This window comes from Nannospalax galili, unplaced genomic scaffold (genome assembly GCF_000622305.1).
Source record: "Nannospalax galili isolate Female #2095 unplaced genomic scaffold, S.galili_v1.0 scaffold507, whole genome shotgun sequence".
NCBI lineage: Eukaryota > Metazoa > Chordata > Mammalia > Rodentia > Spalacidae > Nannospalax > Nannospalax galili.
In genome coordinates, this window is record NW_008356261.1 from 1,071,862 (window position 1) to 1,089,823 (window position 17,962).

General features: G+C 57.3%; 1 protein-coding gene across 1 annotated transcript in view; it reads right to left on the reverse strand.

The window, feature by feature from the left end:
* Muc6 (mucin 6, oligomeric mucus/gel-forming) overlaps window positions 1-14,895 on the reverse strand; it is a 27,450-nt gene extending 12,555 nt beyond the window's left edge. Inside the window, exons 1-29 of the mRNA XM_029556814.1 lie at window positions 14,838-14,895; window positions 11,055-11,108; window positions 10,673-10,913; window positions 10,477-10,603; window positions 10,053-10,263; window positions 9,854-9,963; window positions 9,479-9,686; window positions 9,231-9,353; window positions 8,796-8,916; window positions 8,549-8,687; window positions 8,375-8,479; window positions 8,179-8,251; window positions 7,951-8,088; window positions 7,529-7,690; window positions 7,345-7,439; window positions 7,121-7,253; window positions 6,651-6,900; window positions 6,500-6,552; window positions 6,285-6,394; window positions 5,732-5,883; window positions 5,414-5,555; window positions 5,218-5,328; window positions 4,427-4,612; window positions 4,084-4,323; window positions 3,196-3,352; window positions 2,841-2,984; window positions 1,797-1,859; window positions 1,237-1,272; window positions 757-824 (exon numbers count right to left, since the gene is read on the reverse strand). Of these exons, the coding sequence (XP_029412674.1) occupies window positions 757-824; window positions 1,237-1,272; window positions 1,797-1,859; window positions 2,841-2,984; window positions 3,196-3,352; window positions 4,084-4,323; window positions 4,427-4,612; window positions 5,218-5,328; window positions 5,414-5,555; window positions 5,732-5,883; window positions 6,285-6,394; window positions 6,500-6,552; window positions 6,651-6,900; window positions 7,121-7,253; window positions 7,345-7,439; window positions 7,529-7,690; window positions 7,951-8,088; window positions 8,179-8,251; window positions 8,375-8,479; window positions 8,549-8,687; window positions 8,796-8,916; window positions 9,231-9,353; window positions 9,479-9,686; window positions 9,854-9,963; window positions 10,053-10,263; window positions 10,477-10,603; window positions 10,673-10,913; window positions 11,055-11,108; window positions 14,838-14,895 (3,810 nt within the window). The remainder of the gene's footprint in view (window positions 1-756; window positions 825-1,236; window positions 1,273-1,796; window positions 1,860-2,840; window positions 2,985-3,195; window positions 3,353-4,083; window positions 4,324-4,426; window positions 4,613-5,217; window positions 5,329-5,413; window positions 5,556-5,731; window positions 5,884-6,284; window positions 6,395-6,499; window positions 6,553-6,650; window positions 6,901-7,120; window positions 7,254-7,344; window positions 7,440-7,528; window positions 7,691-7,950; window positions 8,089-8,178; window positions 8,252-8,374; window positions 8,480-8,548; window positions 8,688-8,795; window positions 8,917-9,230; window positions 9,354-9,478; window positions 9,687-9,853; window positions 9,964-10,052; window positions 10,264-10,476; window positions 10,604-10,672; window positions 10,914-11,054; window positions 11,109-14,837) is intronic.
* Between the last annotated feature and the right edge of the window lie 3,067 nt (window positions 14,896-17,962).

The window sequence follows — 17,962 nt, forward strand, 5'->3', positions numbered from 1 at the left end:
AAATCTAGGGGTGCTACTATGTGTGGGTTGGGGCTGGCTGCAGGGTGAAGGCCCACTAGGTCTCACACAAATTCTAGTGGAAGCTTCATGCAGCCTAGAACGGCCACATGGGATGCCAGCTTGAGTTGGAAGCCAGGTGTTCAGAGACATCTCAACCTTCCCTTTGAAGCACTGGCAGTTCTGTTCTGAGACCCCGCCCTCAGGCATCTCAGCCAGAAGACCACAGATGCCCCACTCCATGCCTTAGGGGGTCTCCCGCCTCCCTCTGTCCTACCTCCTGAGGAGACTGTGGATTTCTTGGGGGTAGTCCAATCTGGTACTTCCTCAGTGGAGGATGGGGTTGAAATTGATGGGGCTGGAAAGCTGGTCGAGGAGAAGGGGCCCACAGAGGTGGCTGGAGAGCTGAAGCTGTGCAATAAGGCCCACTAGGTCTCACACAAATTCTAGTGGAAGCTTCATGCAGCCTAGAACGGCCACATGGGATGCCAGCTTGAGTTGGAAGCCAGGTGTTCAGAGACATCTCAGCCTTCCCTTTGAAGCACTGGCAGTTCTGTTCTGAGACCCCGCCCCCAGGCATCTCAGCCAGAAGACCACAGATGCCCGACTCCATGCCTTAGGGGGTCTCCCGCCTCCCTCTGTCCTACCTCCTGAGGAGACTGTGGATTTCTTGGGGGTAGTCCAATCTGGTACTTCCTCAGTGGAGGATGGGGTTGAAATTGATGGGGCTGGAAAGCTGGTCGAGGAGAAGGGGCCCACAGAGGTGGCTGGAGAGCTGAAGCTGTGCAATCCGGTGGTGGTGGAGGTTGCCATGGTAGGCTGTGTGCCTATGTGGGGCAGATGGGCTCTCATGGACGGGCAGGGTCTGGCCCTGGTACCTCCTTGGGAAGACACTGCTTTGCCTGCTAAGGGGCTGAGTGGAAGGGTCAGGGTGCCTCATTATCTTGTGAGGGCAGAGTGGACTCCTGGTGGACTTTTCTGTTGCGGTCCTGTCTCCTGCTCGGTAGTAGAGCAAGCTGGTCAAGTGGTCAGGGCCAATTGCTGGCCAGGAGCTAAGCTTTGCATACCGTTCTTCCCTCACCTGGAACTGCAGGGTACATTCCCCACCTTCCCAGAACCCAATAGGTACTGAGGCTGGCTGGTGGGGAGGTGGGGGGGGGTCTGTCCACTGGAGCTAGGGTGAGACACAGCAGGTTAGGAAACCTGCATCCTGTGGTGCCAAGTTTCGTGGGCAATCACCTGTGGTGGTTGGCGCCAGTGTGGTAGTGGGTGGTGCTGCAAGAGAAAGGAGCCATCAGGGGCTGCTGCCAACACATCCTCTTCCCTTTGTGACCTCTGTGAGTAACCCAGGGCCAAGTCTCCCCCAGAAGGGGAGATACATTGTTGCATCCCTCCCCTGCCTCCTCTCCTTTCTCCCTCCCTCATCAGCCTGGCAGAGACTGGAAGGGACCAGCTAGGGAGCTACGGCAGGGCAGTATCTGTAGTTACGTTCATAGGAAAATTCCCACTGTGTACCCAGGTCCCCTGTTTGGCCTGGGGGGCTCTGTCCTGAGGTTGAGGCTGAACAGTGGCTGGGCTGGGGAGGAGAGGGGAGGCCCAGGGCTCAGTGCTGTGTTTTATGCTTCTTGTGAAGTGTGATGCTGCTGGAGCCTGTGTGTCGGTGCCCCGAGGAGAAGGGTCTGGGAGGGGGTTTTCTGGGGCGTGACCCCTTGATCTGCGTTCTACCCACACAAGGGCACTCAAGCCAGGCTGCTCAGGGGTTGTGCTGCCTGGTGGCTGAGCCCACTGCCTGGACTTACCACAGGGCACGCAGGTCCCCTGGCTGTGGTCAAAGTATTCGTTCTGGGAGCAGTTATAGCAGCCTAGGGCAGAGAAAGTCAGGCTCAGCACTCCCCTCCCAACCACCCACCTGACCTACCCCTTTGGCCCTCAGAAACCACTGCTGTGCTCGCCCCGCCCGTCATCACCCTCTTCTTCTCACCCTCACGGCAAGTTCTGAAGCTGCCTGCAGGGCCCCAGGGACTTCCCTGTGTGGCCAGTGCTCTGGTTCTTGGCTCCCATGTCCCAGCTGCCCTTTTCCCTGTCTTCGTCCCCACCCCGTCCTAGTCTTGTCTTCCACTCTGCTAAGTGCTGCGAGAATCCTTGTGGCTGGTAGCCCTGTGGCACTGCTCTTCTCTTTCACTGTGACAGATGTGCCATCTGACAGTTTTTATATTTTATATATTATTTTTACTTCATGTGTATGAGTGTATTGCCTGACATGCACCTGTGTTGTGTGATACCCGTGGAGATCAGAAGAGGGCATTGGGTCCCCGGAAATAGAGTTATAGGCAATTGTTAGCCACCATGTGGGTGCTGGGAATTGAACCTAGGTCCTCTGCAGGAGCGGCCCAGTGCTCTTAGCCACTGAGCCATCTCTCCAGCCTATATCTGACAATTTTTAATTCCTCTTTTTTTTTTTTTTTGGTCTTTTTGAGCTGGCCTGGAACTTGCTATGTAGTCTAGGCTGGCACAGAGCGCCTCCTCTCTCTGCCTCCTGAGTGCTGGGATCAAAGGTGTGTACCACCATGCCCAGCTCCTCATTTTGGTTTTTAAGGCTCTCTCCCAGGCCAGAGGGAAGCTCCTGGAGGGCAGGGCTGTTTAGTGTGAAGCCAGGTTCCCAACCCAGAACTGGGCCTGACACTCAGGATATACCCGCTGAGTGTATGAATGAGTGTGTGTGTGCATGTGTGTGTGTATGCGTGTGTGCGTATTGAGGAATGTGTGTGTTAATGAATGAATGGATGGGCATATGAATGAATGAATACCCGGTGCGGTGGCTCACGCATCTGTGTGCTTGGTACCTTCAATGTTGGTATCCAGGAAATTCTCCAGGCTGCCGGGGCAGAGGCAGGGCTGATAATGCCATGTACAGTTGGCTTCTTTCATGTACTGATACTCGTTCTCACCCACCAGCGTGTGGGTGTTGTAGAAGCCGCAGTAGATGGCTGGGAAGAAGGATGTACATCAGCTGGTATCAAGGCCTAAGTACAGGCCTGGAGGACTTGGGTTCTGTTGGGGGCTGTGCTCTTGAGGGGCTGGGGGAGGGCCTAAGGCACAGCTGGTGACCCAGGGTTGCCATGTAGCGGTATAGCCTGGTAATATCTTGGGAGAAGGCTTGTGGGTGGGGCAGGCTTGGGCATAGGATGGGATACTCACGGCAGAAGTCTGGGGCCCTCCAGTCCACACACACGCCTTTGTCCAGGCAGGCTTTGGCATAGGCTGCCACTGCATCGCACAGACACTCACAGTCCCCGCCCGTGTCGCACCCACAGGTATCACGCACACAGGCCTCATAGTAGGGCAGGTGGTACACCTGTGGAGGGCACTGTGTCAGCAAGGTAGGCTTTGCCACTTTGGGGCCTGAGTGTCAGGGAAGCTTAGGCCCTGGTGCTCTGGGAGCATCACGTAGTGTGAGCTGTACAGTGACTGCCACCTTCTGGAGACCAGGTGCTTGCTGCTCAGCCAACCCTGCCAGGGGATCTGTTTCATGCTCAGGCTCCGAGGACCTCCCATTGGGACCAGAGTGTGGCTAACCAGGGCTGGGCCCCTCTGGCTTACACACCTGCCTCTCTCAGGGTCTTCACTCTGTCCTACAGCCTCCTTGACCCCATGACTCTTTGCTTATACATTCAGGGCCTCTGAACACACCCACCTGGCCCCTGCCACAGGGCCTTTGCACTGCATAGGGTTAGCCTATTGTCAGTTTTACTGAGCCCCAAGGATCAGGGCCTGTCCTAGAAGCTCTGAGTCATAAAAGCTCACCCCTGGCCATAGCTGGAGCTCATCTCTGGGCCATGAATGTCTGAATGACTCATCTCTGGATCATGCATTTGCTGTCTGGGGTGATGTTGCCCCCAAGAACACTTTCCCCACTGTCCTGTCTGCTATGGGACTGTAGCAGGCAGAGGTGGGCATTATGTGCAGAGGGGCCTGCCTTCAGGTGGTAGGTGTTGCCCTTGCCATACCTGACAACTCTGGCCACCCTGGGAGCCCCACAGTAGGAGGGCTGTGCTCAGTGACCCCACACTGGAGGATGGAGCCCACCTTGCTGTGGCAGGCAGCAAAGGTCTGACTGTTAATAATGCTGCACTTGCGTTCGGCCCAGGAGAGGCGGAAGGTGTTCTGGCTGCAAGGCTCCACCACGTAGCTCACGTCTCCACACAGTGGGCTTTCCTTCCATGAGTTCACAAACTCCAGCTCGCTGGATGCCACGTACTTGCTGCGTGTCTCAAAGTCATCTTTCATGTTCCCGTTGGAGTTACCACACAAGCCACAGAGGGCATCCTGTGGGAACAACAGGCTGAGGCCAGGCAGGCTTTACACTGGGCCCCCACCCTGAGACCAGCCAGAACCTTGGTGTGTGCCCCAGTGAGCACGTGGCAGGTACCTGAGCGTCACGCTGGATCTTAATTGAGATGCTCATGTGCTTGTTCCACACAAGTGTCAGGTTGAACCTCCCGGGGATGCTCATGTCCAGGACGAGGTTCAGTGGACTGGGCTTCACCTGAAGGTGCACCAAAGGCTCCTCCCCACTGACTGTGTAGTTTCTGTCTGCCATTGTGATGGACAGGCCCTGTGGGAGTGGAGCTGTCACTAACTGCCTGCTGTTCCTCCTACCCTCACCTCAGTACCCAGGTTAGCTGGCTGTCCTGTAGCTGGGCTCTGTCCCTGGACTAAGTTCCTTAAGCAGTACTGACCATGTCTGTCAAGAACATGTAGGTAGGAATGCTGTCACATGCCTGTAACCTGAGCACAGAGATATAACCATACACACGAGTTCACATCTTTTTGAGGATAAGGAGTTCAAGGCCAGCCTAAACTGCATGGCGAATTTGATGCCAGCCTGGGCTACATGAGACCCTGTCTCAAAGCAACAACTGCAACAATGACAAGAGCCGTGTAGGGGCATCTTCCGAGAGCCAACTCTGGGCAGAAGGTTCTAGACACGTAGAAGTAGACCCAGCTTGCTGGAGAGCAGCTTCCCATCTTCCCGAACCAGTCCTGAGTGTGCAACTACTGGTGGATCAACAGTCTCTGGACACTTGTCCCTGTCACATGGATAGGAAGGGTTGGTGGAAGGTCTTCACAGTGAAAGGGGAAGCTGGGGAGACCTGGGGCTGATGGCCCACATCAAGACGGAGCCTTCTCCCTCCCACCCTGTGGGGCCCAGCTGCTCACGCCCGTGAAGATCTTGATGGCTCGGGAGCAGGTGACCCCCGACTTTCCGCAGATGACATTCTCTGTCAGGACCTTGAAGGTAGGCTGCGAGCTGTTGGTGCCACAGTCATCCTGCAGGGAAGGGGTGTTGAGGAGAAGCCCTTGTGGTCCCCACCCCTGGCTCTCTGTAGCCCTTGACACTGGGCTGGATGGTTACCGTGGCCAGGGTGTACTCGCAGTTGCCGTCGAACACAAAGCGCTGTCCATCAAAAGTGATGATGTGGCCTTCTCCGTAGAGGACGCAGGTGGATGGACACTGTGCGCTCTGCTGGCAAGTCCAGCTCCCGTGTGAGCAGGTACTGGTGAGAAGGCAAGGGAGGGGTAGTTAGAGTCAGCCTTTCCACATGGGGAGTGAGCTAGAGGCCTAGGCTGTGACCCTAAGGCACCCTACCTCTGGAACACTCCACCGTTGGGAGCCCCTGCTTGCCCAGATAGCCCCAGGGGGTCTGGGTGTCCAGGGTAGGGCATGACCTACCAGGTTTTACAGTCGGTATGGAGCTCTGCACCCCCAGGGTAGGAGACCCCTGAAAATTCACACGGGCACTCCTCTGCAGGTACACACTGCCCATTACTGTCCTCATAGAGCCCCTTGGGGCAGGCACAGCCGGATTCACACTTGGTGGGTACCTGGTAGGGAGTCAGCGTCAGTGGCCCCTTAGTCTTCTGCCACCCCCATCCCAGGTCCTGAGACTCTCAGTGTCTTTCCTAGGGCTTTCCCTTTGTCCACTCCACTCAGTTCTGGAGTCCTTCTGTGGGCAGCTGGGCTTTGATCTTAGCAAAGCCATCCTTCCTTGAGGAAGGTTCCAGGCCTGTGTTTATCAGAATGGGCCATCACACACACAGGGACAGGTGACTACGATTCCCAAGCTGTCCTCACAGAATCCCACAGGCAGGGACCCTGTCCTCCAGATACCCAACCACAGATTAGCTCCTGACCCCACACCCAGCACCAGCTACTGGGATGTAGATGGAGGTGGAGGGACACTGGGGGCAGAGCATGGCCCACTGGGCTCCTCACTGCCTCTTACACAGGCGATGCCCGTGGCCAGCATCTGGCAGGTGGGGGCGCATGCAGCCCCGAACTTGTCCTCCGAGGACTGACTGCAGGACTGGAAGGTCTTGGGTTCTGGGCAGGATGCTGCAGGGAGGGAGAGGGCCAGTTAGGTGGACTGGGGAACAGCAGTAGAGCAGTGCAGGGTTCTGTTACACTGCTCTTGCTGGCCACCTCCCGGGACCCACTTACCCAAGAACATCTCTGCCTGCCGAGGGCAGTTCAGACGGCCATTGATGCAGTAACTGAGAAAGAGAGAGAGAGAGAGAGAATTTGTGCATGAGCTCACAGGCAATACAGGACCCCTCCCCCACTCTGCTTTGCCCAGCCTTGCCCTCCGCACCATATGACCCCGTTGATCATGGTCGACTGGTCAGCCTGAACGAGTTTGTAGCCATCCAGCAGGCAGGGGCACTGCGTCTTGCGCACACACTCCCCCTTGTGGTTCAGGTAGGTGCCTTCAGGACAGTTGCAGCCATCCACAGGCACGGCGCTGGCGTAACACTCGGCCCCACGGTCAGACAGAGACAGGCAGGTACGGTCACAGGCCTGGCTGTCGTAGCTGAATGTGCGGTTGCCAGTGCAAGGCACAGCTGTGGGAAACTGGGGGTCAGGCCTTCGGGGAAAGCAGCTAGGGAGTGTCTGGGATTTGGGGCTGTGATGACCAGTGGGCAGAGGAACAGCTTGGAGGAGACTGAGGTTCTAGAATGCTCCATGATGACCCCAGGGGCCCTGTTGTGATCCAGACTCCCATTATTCCTGTGTCCCACAGCCCTACCCCAGGTGTCCCCTCCCACCACAGCCTGCACTCACTGCAGTTGTCCACGCTGCTCCTCCAGCCCCAGAGCACGATGCCCCGGGAGGAGCAGGCATGGGCGTAGGCCCCCAGTGCAGAACAGATATGGGGGAAGGTCTCCTCGTAATTGCAAGCCTGGTACACGCACCTCTGTGGGGAAGGGTGGGATCCAGGTGTTTAAGGACCACATCTGCTGCCACTACCACCCTCCAGATCCTCCCCCAAAGCCCACAGGACCTACCTTGTAGAAGGGTTGGGGGTTTACCACAGTGTGACACTTCTCAAACACATTGCCCTTCTTCAGCAGCATGGAGCAGTGAGTCTCTGCACACACCTCTGGAGACAACAGGCCCGGTTGTGGGTCTTCTGTTCCCTCATCACCCCGAAGCCCTGGGCAACTGAAGGCAGGGGCACAGGGGACTCACTATTGAGCTGGCTCATGGAGCAGGGGTCAGTCTCACGCTCCAGGGCAGTTGGACAGTTCCCTGCACGCCAGGAGTCCACGAAGAGCGAGGCAGTGCCTTCGTCAATGCCCATGCTGGTTGTGAAGTCGTCCTTTGTGTCCCCGTTGAAATTGCCGCAGAGCCCTGAGTGGGCAGGGACATGAGGGCAGCCGAGACCCGGCTTGCCCCTCCAGTGCCCCCATATGCCCTAAAACGCTCCTCTCTCCAGCTGTGCCCCCCCTGGTCATCACAGACTTCACATGGGCACCCCTGGGGCAGGGACTGCAGGCTCCCTGGGTGTGGAGGGCCAGTGCAAGCCTCTTCTGGGCCTTCCTACACTCAGCTCAGGTAAGGGAGGAGGCAGCTAGGCGGACTCTGGGATGACCAGCAAGGCAGTGGCTCACCTCTGGTCTGGCCTCTGAATTGGGGCCCAACAGTGATGTACACCTGGAAGACAGGCTGCAACTGGATCACAAGTTCCAGCCCAAAGGTGGTGGTCATCTGGAGGTGGGTGGACGTCTGCCTGAAGATGGTGATGTTATCTGCAAGGATGTGGCACTGAGTGGGCTGTCCCAGCTACCTTGCCCCAACGGCAGCACGAGTTTCCAAGTGCTGGCCCCAGGGGGACTTACGAGTCTTGTATGGCAGCAACTTGGTGTCCCCGTTGTTCGTGATCACTTCATCCTCTGAGATCACGATTTTGTCCTGAAGGGAAGGAGGCTAGAGTCAGAGGAGGTGTGGGGGAGTAGGCGAACAGCAGGAGCCAGATGCCAGATCTGGTGGGCAGTCGGACACAGCATCTGGTGGAAGCAGGGTGGGCAGCCTTACCTTCTTGGACAGGTAGATGACGGACATCAAGGAGGTCTCGGAGTGCGAGTAACCTGACTTGTCGTATACGGCCATGAGGGTGCCCTCGTTGGGGAGCTGCGGGCTCTGGGGAGGCCAGTGGGTCAGGCATGGAGGCGCTGTTCCCTTTCCCCCCAGCCCTAGGGCTCATCTTACCTGGAGGAGAACGTAGGTGCAGGTGCCGTGGAAGCGGTAGGGCCTGGCATCGAATGTGGTGACAAAGGAACCGCCTTCTAGTGAGCAGTGGCCAGGACATGGCCGCTCTGTGCACGTCCAGTGGCCCATGGTACATTGGCTGCAGGTAGGCATTGGGGTGGCCCCCAGTGGATGGTGAGGCCCCTGGGGTGAACGCCCCTCGTGTAGGTTCCAGGCCAGCAGAGCTCCCCGTGTTCTCTGCACTCACCAGGTTTGGCAGGCTGTCCTGGTGACCTCCCCAGGGCCATAGATCACACCATTAAGCATACAGGGACACTGGCTGACAGGCACGCAAGTATGGTTTCTGGAGACATCGTCAAGCAGTGTGCCTGCGGGGGATAGGCTGAGGTGGGATGGGTGTTCCTTGGGCAGCCCCTCACTGCGGGGACTCGTTCTGTGCTAGCTGCTCCTCCTCTCACCACGGCCAGCCCCAGGGAGGTGCCTTGGTCCAGCTCAAAGCCGACTTCTCCTCAGAGTCCCCTACCACCCAGTGGGCACTGCTCACTCTCCATGGAGTTCTGGGTTGATAGGAAATTTTGGGGTGAGCAGAGTGGTCCTGGGACTCAGATACAGAATGTGTGGGCTGAGCGTGGTCAGAGCTGGGGTGGTTCTAAGGAAAGTGGGTGCTGGTGGACGCCCTTACCATCAGGGCAGAAACAGCCAAAGGTGCAGAAGCTGGAGCAGCTGTGCTGCGGGTTGGAGCAGGTCCTGACACAGGCCTCACCACACTCTTGGTACACCTGGTTGGCTGGACATTGGCCCAAGGCTGCAGGCAGCAAGCACAGGGTCTGGTAAGAAGATCCTGCCTACCTTCCCCAGTCCCTGCTGCAGCTTTGTCTCACCCCTCCTCTGTTCAAAGCTGCCCTCCCTGCCACACCGCCTGGGACTCACGGCAGAGTCTGGGGCTCCGCCAGTTGTGGACAGGCTGGCCAGCTGTGCTGCATCTGCGGGAATACTCAGACAGTGTGGCACAGCTGCAGTTCTGCTGGCCCGGCTGGTCACAGGCAGCCATGTCTGCCTGGCAACTTAGCACCAGAGGCTCCTTAGGGACATCACACTCAGGGGCCACCAGGGTCAGTAACTGGGTGCAGATCTTGGCCTAAATAGAGAGCCACTCTAGGTCAAACGGGTGAGGCTACATCTTGCATCACACCCAGGGACTGGAAGGCCAGGAGTGGGGGCGGGGTTGGCACTGGCCCCAGAGACCCCAACAGACCCTGTGGGTGGGTCCCAATCTAGCCCTGGGGTCTGGGCCACCTCACATACATATTTGGTCTGCAGGACGGTGGGTTTGGGGATGGCCTCATGGGCACAGATCTCGTTAGGGTCATCCAACTTCTGGAGTGTGGCATACTTGTGGGATTCCAGGAGTTTTCCTGGGGGTACAAGAAAGAAGTCAGCACATGGGGTTGGCTGCAGAGAGGCTGGGGTCCTGGCTGCCCTGCCCCACCCTGCACCAGCCTACCATCCTCGCTCAGAAACTCGTTGTCTGTCTTCCCATCGAAGTTCCCACATAGTCCACACAGTTTGTCCATGTACTTTCTCTCCATCAGGACCTGCAAGGTGTCACTGTTGGGCCCCGTGGTGGTGTGGAAGGGGTTCCCCATCCAGGCTGGAGGGACCTCCAACTCCTCCTCCCAGATCCCAGGTGCTCCCACCGCCCCACCCTGCTCCTCCTTTGGGGAAGGGTTCCTTTCCTGGCAGGAGTCTCCTCCTTTTCAGATGGGGAAACTGAGCTGGCAACCAAGCAAGCCCAGGTCTTCCTGGGTTGTGGCTGATCAGCAGCCAGTGCTGCCCTGCCAGTCAGGGCTCTTGAGTAACCTTCCCTGAAGAGGGCCTTTCTTGAGCACAGCTGGCCAGGTCAAGTGCTCCAGCCACATGGCCCTCACCATGAGATAGTCGTCTGGACCCCACATGACGACCAATTCCAGCTCCAGCTGCTTGGCCACCAGCCTCATGCTCTGGCCGTATGGTGTGATCTGGAGGCCGTTGCTGGTGTAGGGCAGGCTAACAACCCTGTGGGGAAGAGAGGTCAGCAGCTGCTTCTTCTGCCCCACCCCCTGGTTGCCCTGCTCCACAGCTTACCCGATGTCCCTGACAGAGATGACTGCCTTGTTCACGGTAACTACAGAAGCCCCCAGTTCTATGATGATCCTGGAGATGTTCCCATCTGGACCTCGCCGCATCTGGATACTGAAGGTGGGCGAGGCATCTTTGCATGTGGCCGTGAAGATGTAGTTGCACATCCCAGTGAAGTCATACTCATGGTGGTCAAAAGTGGAGAAGTGGCCGGCTCCCCATGTGGAGCACCAGCCCTTGTCTGAGACTGTGGAGAAAGCAACACGCGCTCACAGCCCCACCCTCTCTAATGGGGCAGCAGGTCTGTAACAGCCTCGCCCCTGAGCTGCAACCGTAGGGAGTTCACCTAGGGTCTGAGCCTGGGGTCTGCCCTCAGTCTAGAACTTACATGATTGTAGGCTGCTCTCGTTGTCTGAATCTGTGGTATCTCCAGTCCACGTACCTGTAAGGCAGGAAGCTACAGCTCAGCCTCCCTGGGCACAGCTCTTGTAGCCAGTCTAGGCAGGGTGGGGCTGGGCATAGATGTCCCTGCTACTGAATACCAGCCCTCAGCTGGTGTCCCTGGATGAGAGCTCTTGGCTGGAGCTGGGCTGTGACTTTCATTGCTGGATCACTCTTGTGGGAACCCCAAAATAGCACCTCTGAGGCCCACGGTGCCATACGTGGGTGTGCTCAAGCAAGCATGCATGCATGGCTACGAGAGAGAGAGAGAGAGAGAGAGAGAGAGAGAGAGAGAGAGAGAGTATGAATCACAGATGACAAGCCAACAACAAAACCAGAGACTTTAATAGGATTTAAAAAGTAATAGGGAGGAGGGAGGGGGTGCTGAGCTCTCCACCCCTCTTCGGCCCATGCCCCTGGTACTCTGCTGCCCAACATGGACGTGGTGACCTCACCTGTCTGTTGAGAGCCCTTCAGCTTCCAGGGATTGGGGTTGACAAAGGTGGTGTCCAGACCTACACGGACAGGGCCTGTGTTTAGTGCCAGATGTCCCCGTTATTCCCGATGTCTCTGTCCCCCTCTGCCCATTCCTCAGAGTCACTGCCCAGGTGCTCAGGGGTGGACCAGCACAAAGTTGTCTACGGTGTGCTTGACTGAGGAGGCAGCAGGCTCCGAGGGAAGGGGAAAGGTGGAATTCAGTCCAAGCCCTGGCATCTCACATCATCCTTCCTTGGCTGGAATACCTCTCCTTTTGCTCTCATCACGTCCTCTTCATTCATTCGTTATTTGTTTATTTATTCCATCTTTCGCCAGTCTGATCAGAGCTCCTGCTCTCTTCCTGTCACCATGCTGGGTGCTGCAGGTCTGTAGCACAGGGCCTGTTCCCACAGCATCCCAGGAAGGTGACACTTGCTCATCCATGCACCCATGCTGCAGAAACCTGCTGCAGTGATGCATGCAAAGGTGCAGCCAGTGGGGAGAGTGGCCTCTGAGGAGGTGGCACTCGAACAAGGCCTGGGGGCTCTTTAGTCTGGGGTTTGCTGGAGGGATGCACTGTCCTGTGGAGGCCATCGGATGGCTTGGCTGGCAGGGAGTATAGAGTGGAGCTGGCAGGACATCCCTGGGAAGCAAGGGCACCGCAAGGCCCCTGATCATCAGTCTGCCAAGCTGACCACTCACTGCTCACTTGAACCAGGCCCTGCGCTCAGCAAAGAAGCCAAGTGCAGGACACAGGCTTCAAGGTGATCAGGCAGCTGAGGGAGCCTGCTCTGGGCAGGTCACACATGGTGAGGTCACAAGAGGATGGGCCTGGGATGTGGAGATGGAGCAGCCTGGGAGAGAGGGCTGAGGGCTGAGCTAACAGATCTTTACTGTCTCCTCTGCCTGGCCTCATCCCAGCTGTTCCCTGACTGGCTGCACATTCTCCCTGTGGGGTCTGTTCTGTGAATTACCCAGAGGCTACTCCCATCCTGGGTTCTGCCCCTCAGCCTTCTCCCCTCTTTCCTCTTTGGCAGCCTCTGAGACAGCCATGATGGATCCTGTAGTAACATTTGTCTGTGGTAACCACTGTCAGATCGTATCGGTCATGGTGACCTCGAGGTAGGGCTGGGCAACCGGAGATCGGCTGCGTGGCAGAGGCCTCCTCTGGGCCCGTGGGGCTCCCTCTCTCCTCTCCTTCCCCGCAGGTGCTGTACTTCCTCCTTCCTCTGCCTTGTGGCTCCAGTGCTTTCTGAGGCTCCCATGGGCCGAGGTGTCCTGACATCTCTGCCAGTGCCTGACCTGCCATGCCTCCCGCCCCACCGACCGGCTGGACCACAGAATGCTTCTCTTGAGATGTGGTCCTCCACCTGGGCCCCACTCCAGGCTCTTCTGAGTTTCTAGCAGGGGAGCCCAGGTATTCACACATATACCTCTGACCAAAGCATGATTCTCCTGTACTGGGGAAGGGCTTCCTTTTCAACTAAGCTTCAGGAGAGTCTTAAATGGAGCAGTGAGGGAGGAAGGGGTCACCTGTGTAGCCAGTCAATCGGCCAAATCAATCTTGCCATCAGTGGGGTGATGGGAGATGCCCAGTTCTGGCCTTTTCTTCCTGGGTGGAAGCCTAATGTCCAGTCAGTGGTAGCCACCCCCATCCAGTGACTCGAGAATGTGGTGATTAAGCCAGGCTCCTTGAGCAGCACCCTCTGTGACTCAGTTTATCTTTCAGATAGTGGGTCTACCCAACTTTGTGTGGTGTGACTAGAACAGGCTCAGGCTCCGGCCCCTCTTGGTCCCAGATCTGGGCCTAGCTCCACTGTCTCTGTGTTTCTGTTGTGCTCCCAGTAGTCCCTGCAGGTGGCTCCCCGTCTTGAGAAGTCTCTCCTCTTCCCGGCCCTGAGTCTGGCTGCTCTGGTCTTCCTGGAGCTGGGCCCCAGCTGGAGGGAGGCCACCAGCACCACTGCTCCTCCTACTGAGACCGTCTTCCCTCGAGTTAACTGACCCCCCAAGCTGTGGCCCGTGGGGACACTCACTCATAGGGTGTCCCTCTGTGTGCCTGAAGGCCCTTCCCACTGGCCCTGCCTATGCTGGGTGAGCCCTGCTAGCCCAGAAACTCCTACCTAGCTTCCCCAGCCCCAGGCCCCACCTGAGCTGTCTGACTCTTCCACATCTACCCTCCCTCCAGGCTGCAGAGTTGACACTCAAATACTTGCCACAGTTAGTGCAGTGCTGTCCCTCCAGCCTTCAGCAGCCCAATCTGACAGCTCTCCAGAGCCTCAGCCTCGGCCTCCTCTACTCTCCGCCCCCAGATGTTCCTTGTGCCTCATTCCCCCATCCTTAACTGTGGACCTGAGGAACCTGGATGCAGTCAACCTCCTCCCCGATTCCTGCCAGATGTGCTGGGTGAGGGGTAGGACAGGGTCCAAGGTCACCTGGTAGGATCCCATAGACTTTGCTGTATGGTGCTCAGAGGTATCGCCTCTGTAGACAGCAGAGCCTATATTGTATGGAGGGGTTTGCTGGAGAAAGGAACGGGGCAGCCTGACAGGAGGAGCGGCACACTGTGCTTCAAATCTGAGACCTCCCCAACACCTTGGCCCCCAGGCTGGATGCACCCAGAGGGTAGGCTCTGTATGGCATACTCCCTGCCCCCAGAGGCAGGGGGACCCATGATGGCTGGTATGGGGCACACAGAGCCACAGGCTGTGGTAGAGGTGTAAGATGTCTCCCTGCATTTACCAAAGGGGAAGCAGAGTCCTGGAGCCTGCCATGCGGTTCTGTCACTGAGGTTAGTAGAAGAGCTGGGCTCTGCCTGGGGACTTTAGCTCCAGCACTAAGAAGGCCCCTTGCTGGGCACGTGACTCTGCCCCTACATACCTCTGCCATCCCTCAGGCCCCCAGAGACCTCTTAGGATCAGGGGTAGAGAGAGGACTAGTGCCCGCTCTGTCCTGTCATAAGCCATTGTGCTCTGCTGTTTCTATAATTTTGAGACTGTGTCAGAGGGAGAGCCCTGCCCCACTCCAAATGAGTGCACTTCATTTCTGGCCACAGTGACCAGCTCACGGGAGGTGGATGAGTCTGAGCGGTATGTAGGGCCCCTCTTGCCTCCCTTTCATCGGTGTCCATGTAGCCAACCTGCCTTGAGTAGAGTCAGTGAGTCGAGAAGTCCCGGGAACTTTCCCACATACAGGGGCTTGCACAGGGCACTGGGTGCCTGGTTCCCCGGGCACAGCCTGGTAGACACCCACTCACCAGCACTGATGAGCCCTCCTCTGAAGAACAGCAACGGCAGCAACCGAACTCCAAGCATGGTGACACTTCCGGAGCAGAGGGTGGCCTCCAGCCCTGGCCTCCTGCTGCCGGGCGCCTGGGCAGTCTTGCTGCTGCCACTGTCGCAGCTCAGTGGCCGGCTCTGGGACGCTTATATAGGGGTGGCGGGCCCTTCCCCTGCCGCACCCACCTGCGCCCCATGCTCTAGGTCTGTGATCACCACCTCCTGCCAGGCACAGTGGTGGCCAAACAGGATCTGGGGCTCCGCTTTATCAGGATTCAGACTTTGGAAAATTCTGCAGTGGCAGTGGCCCCATTATCTTCCTATTCCCAGCAGGGGGCTGACACATGCCCTCCAGGGCCCTTACACACCTTCTGTATCTGACTGTCCTGGGGGCCAGGGCAGGTCCTGTCACAGTCCTTCCCACTGTGGGCAAACAGCTGGGTGCCTGGGATGGGGTTGGTTTGAGGGGGTGGCAGAGAGCTGGGCCTCCCTCTGCTCCTGCTAGGTAGCCCAGCCCCCACTCTGGGTCCTGGCATCCCTCAGAGGCACTTGCTTGCTGGATCTACCCCATTCATCATGAATTTTCTGCCCAGGAGGAAGATCGCTTGGGGAGGTCTCAGTTGCTGATGGCAGCAGGCCTAGACCTCAGATCTAGGAGGCCTGAGGATCTGTATAGGGACTTGCCGGCGTCCCTGGGGCCTAGGCTGGAAAGTTGGCTTCTGGAGGTCCCTCTTCACCTGGCCTTCTAGAAGAAGGTGGGAGGTGGAGGGGCGGTGCAGGAGGGATGCACTGTGCTCGGGGTTCCTCTGTACTGTTTGCTACTCCCCAAGCTCTGTGGGTGAGGCTGCTCACCTTTGTAGCTTCTCTGTGGTTGAGTTGTGGACAACTATGGGCACCAGGGTGCTCTTGTCCTCTCAGGCAGTTGCCCCAACCCACTGAGGAGGATGGACTCCTGGAAACACAAGGGGCAGGGGCCAAGAGTGGGGTACATGTCTGCACCTTAAGGGGTTGCCACTAGTACCCAGGGCAAGGGCAAAAGTCAAGCTGAGAACCAGGGTCAGGGTGAAGGTCGGGGTGAAAACAGGACAGGGTCTTCCCTGAGACCATCTCTCAGTCAGGGGAGGGAGGTAGAACTCCAAATCACTGGATCTGTCCAGCTCTGTTGGGAGCCTGGAGCCTAGGCGCAGGGACTTCCCTCTCCTGGTGGTGGTTTTGGTTACTCTTGGATCAGTGAGTGCCAAGTAGTGTCCCTTGAGTCCCCGAAGGAGCCCAGGGCCAACCTTGTAGCAGTTCTCTACTGCAGGGTTATTGTTGGCTCCAACCCTGTCTGAGTCTGGGTCCCCAAAGGGGCCTGTGCCTCCATCCTGTAGCCCAGCCAAGTCCCTTAGCCTGGACCCAAGTAGCCCCTTTGGCCTGTCTAACACACTGGATGCTCCTAGACACTGCCTTCATCTGCTTTGGAGTGGACCCATCAGACCCTGTGACAAAGCAGTGAATTCGTTTTTAAAATTTATTTTATGAAGCTGGGTGTGGTGGCACATGCCTTTAATCCCAGCACTTGGGAGACAGAGTCAGGTGGATCTCTTCTCTGTGAGTTCGAGGCCAGCCTGGTCTGCATCATGAGTTCCAGGCCAGCTGGGTCTACAGGGAGACCTTGTCTCAGACCAAAAAAAAGATTTTTTTAAATGTGTATTGCCTGCATGTATGTAAGTGCACCCGTGTTGTGCAATGCCTCGAGCTGGGGCTACAGGGAGACCTTGTCTCAAAAAGACCAAAAAAAAGATTTTTTAAAATGTGTATTGCCTGCATGTATGTAAGTGCACCCGTGTTGTGCAATGCCTGTGGAGATCAAAAAGGGTGTCAGATCCCCTGGGACTGGAGTTACAGATGGCTGTGAGCCACCATGTGGGTGCTGGGATTCAAACCCAGATCTTCTGCAGTCCCAGCTGACCTGGAACTCACTATGTAGACCAGGCTGGCCTCGAACTCACAGAGATCTGCCTGCCTCTGCCTCCCAAGTGCTGGGATCAAAGATGTGCCCCACCACACCCAGCAAGAATGTGATCTTTATAGAAACTCGCTGTGAGTGTCCAGCCTAGGTGGGTGGGATGGTCACCCCATGCTGTGTGTGCTTAGTGATTTCTTAACACTCAGAAGCAGCCACTCAGGTGGGAAACTGAGGAGTAAAGTCTTTGCCCAGACATACCTTGCCGCAGAATAGACACGACTAGGACCTATCCTAGCTCCGGCTGTGACCTCGCACCTGGGCTGGGGCAGGTGAGGAGTAACTCTCCCTCCCCGCAGGCAGCCAGACACCCCCGCCCCCAGCAGGCAGCCAGTGTAGAAGGGGCTATGACCCTGGGTGGTCAGGAGCCCTATGGCTGCTTAGCTGGGTGGATGAGCTTGGGTGTCTAACCATCTGTCTATATGTGTGCACGTGTATGTGCACGTGTGTGTGACTCAGAGCTATGCCCTGGGCTGTTTTGGGCTGTGTGCACCAGTGGCAAGCAGGTGGCTTTAGGCAGTGGCATTGTCCTGGCCCGAGTCGATGGCTTCATCCTGGTGAGGAGGGGCCACAGGCAAGCGTCAGGGCCCACTTTCCACAGCATGATTGGTGGGGAATCACTGCTGAATGGTGTTTTTGTCCCTTGACTTGGGAGTGTGAAGGCACTGGGCAAACAGCTCTGACGGCTGAAACAGCTCGACGGTGGAGATAAGTGTGTGTGCACCATTGTTCGCGCGGCAACCTCAGCGATAAGCCCCAGGTCCCGCTGGCTGGCCAGGGAAAGCGGAACATACTGCTGGACAAGTGCCTGATTGTCCACACTCACGTCCAGCTCAGACCCATGCTCTCCACATCCATCAGTGTGGCCAAGCCCTGGAGAGCAGTTGCCCAGGGGCCAGGCCTGGCCATGAAGTGCCCAAGCCAGCTCTGGCCCCAGAACCCAGAGTCCAGAAAGAAGTCACCTGGGATCCTCGACAGCCCAAAACAGGCTAGGATGAAGGCACTGCTATTTGTCCCCAGCAGGTGCTTCCAGAAGGCTCTGTAATGTGCTTGGGGCCTTGTTACCACCACAGGCAAGAAGCCCAAACGCTGTTTTTT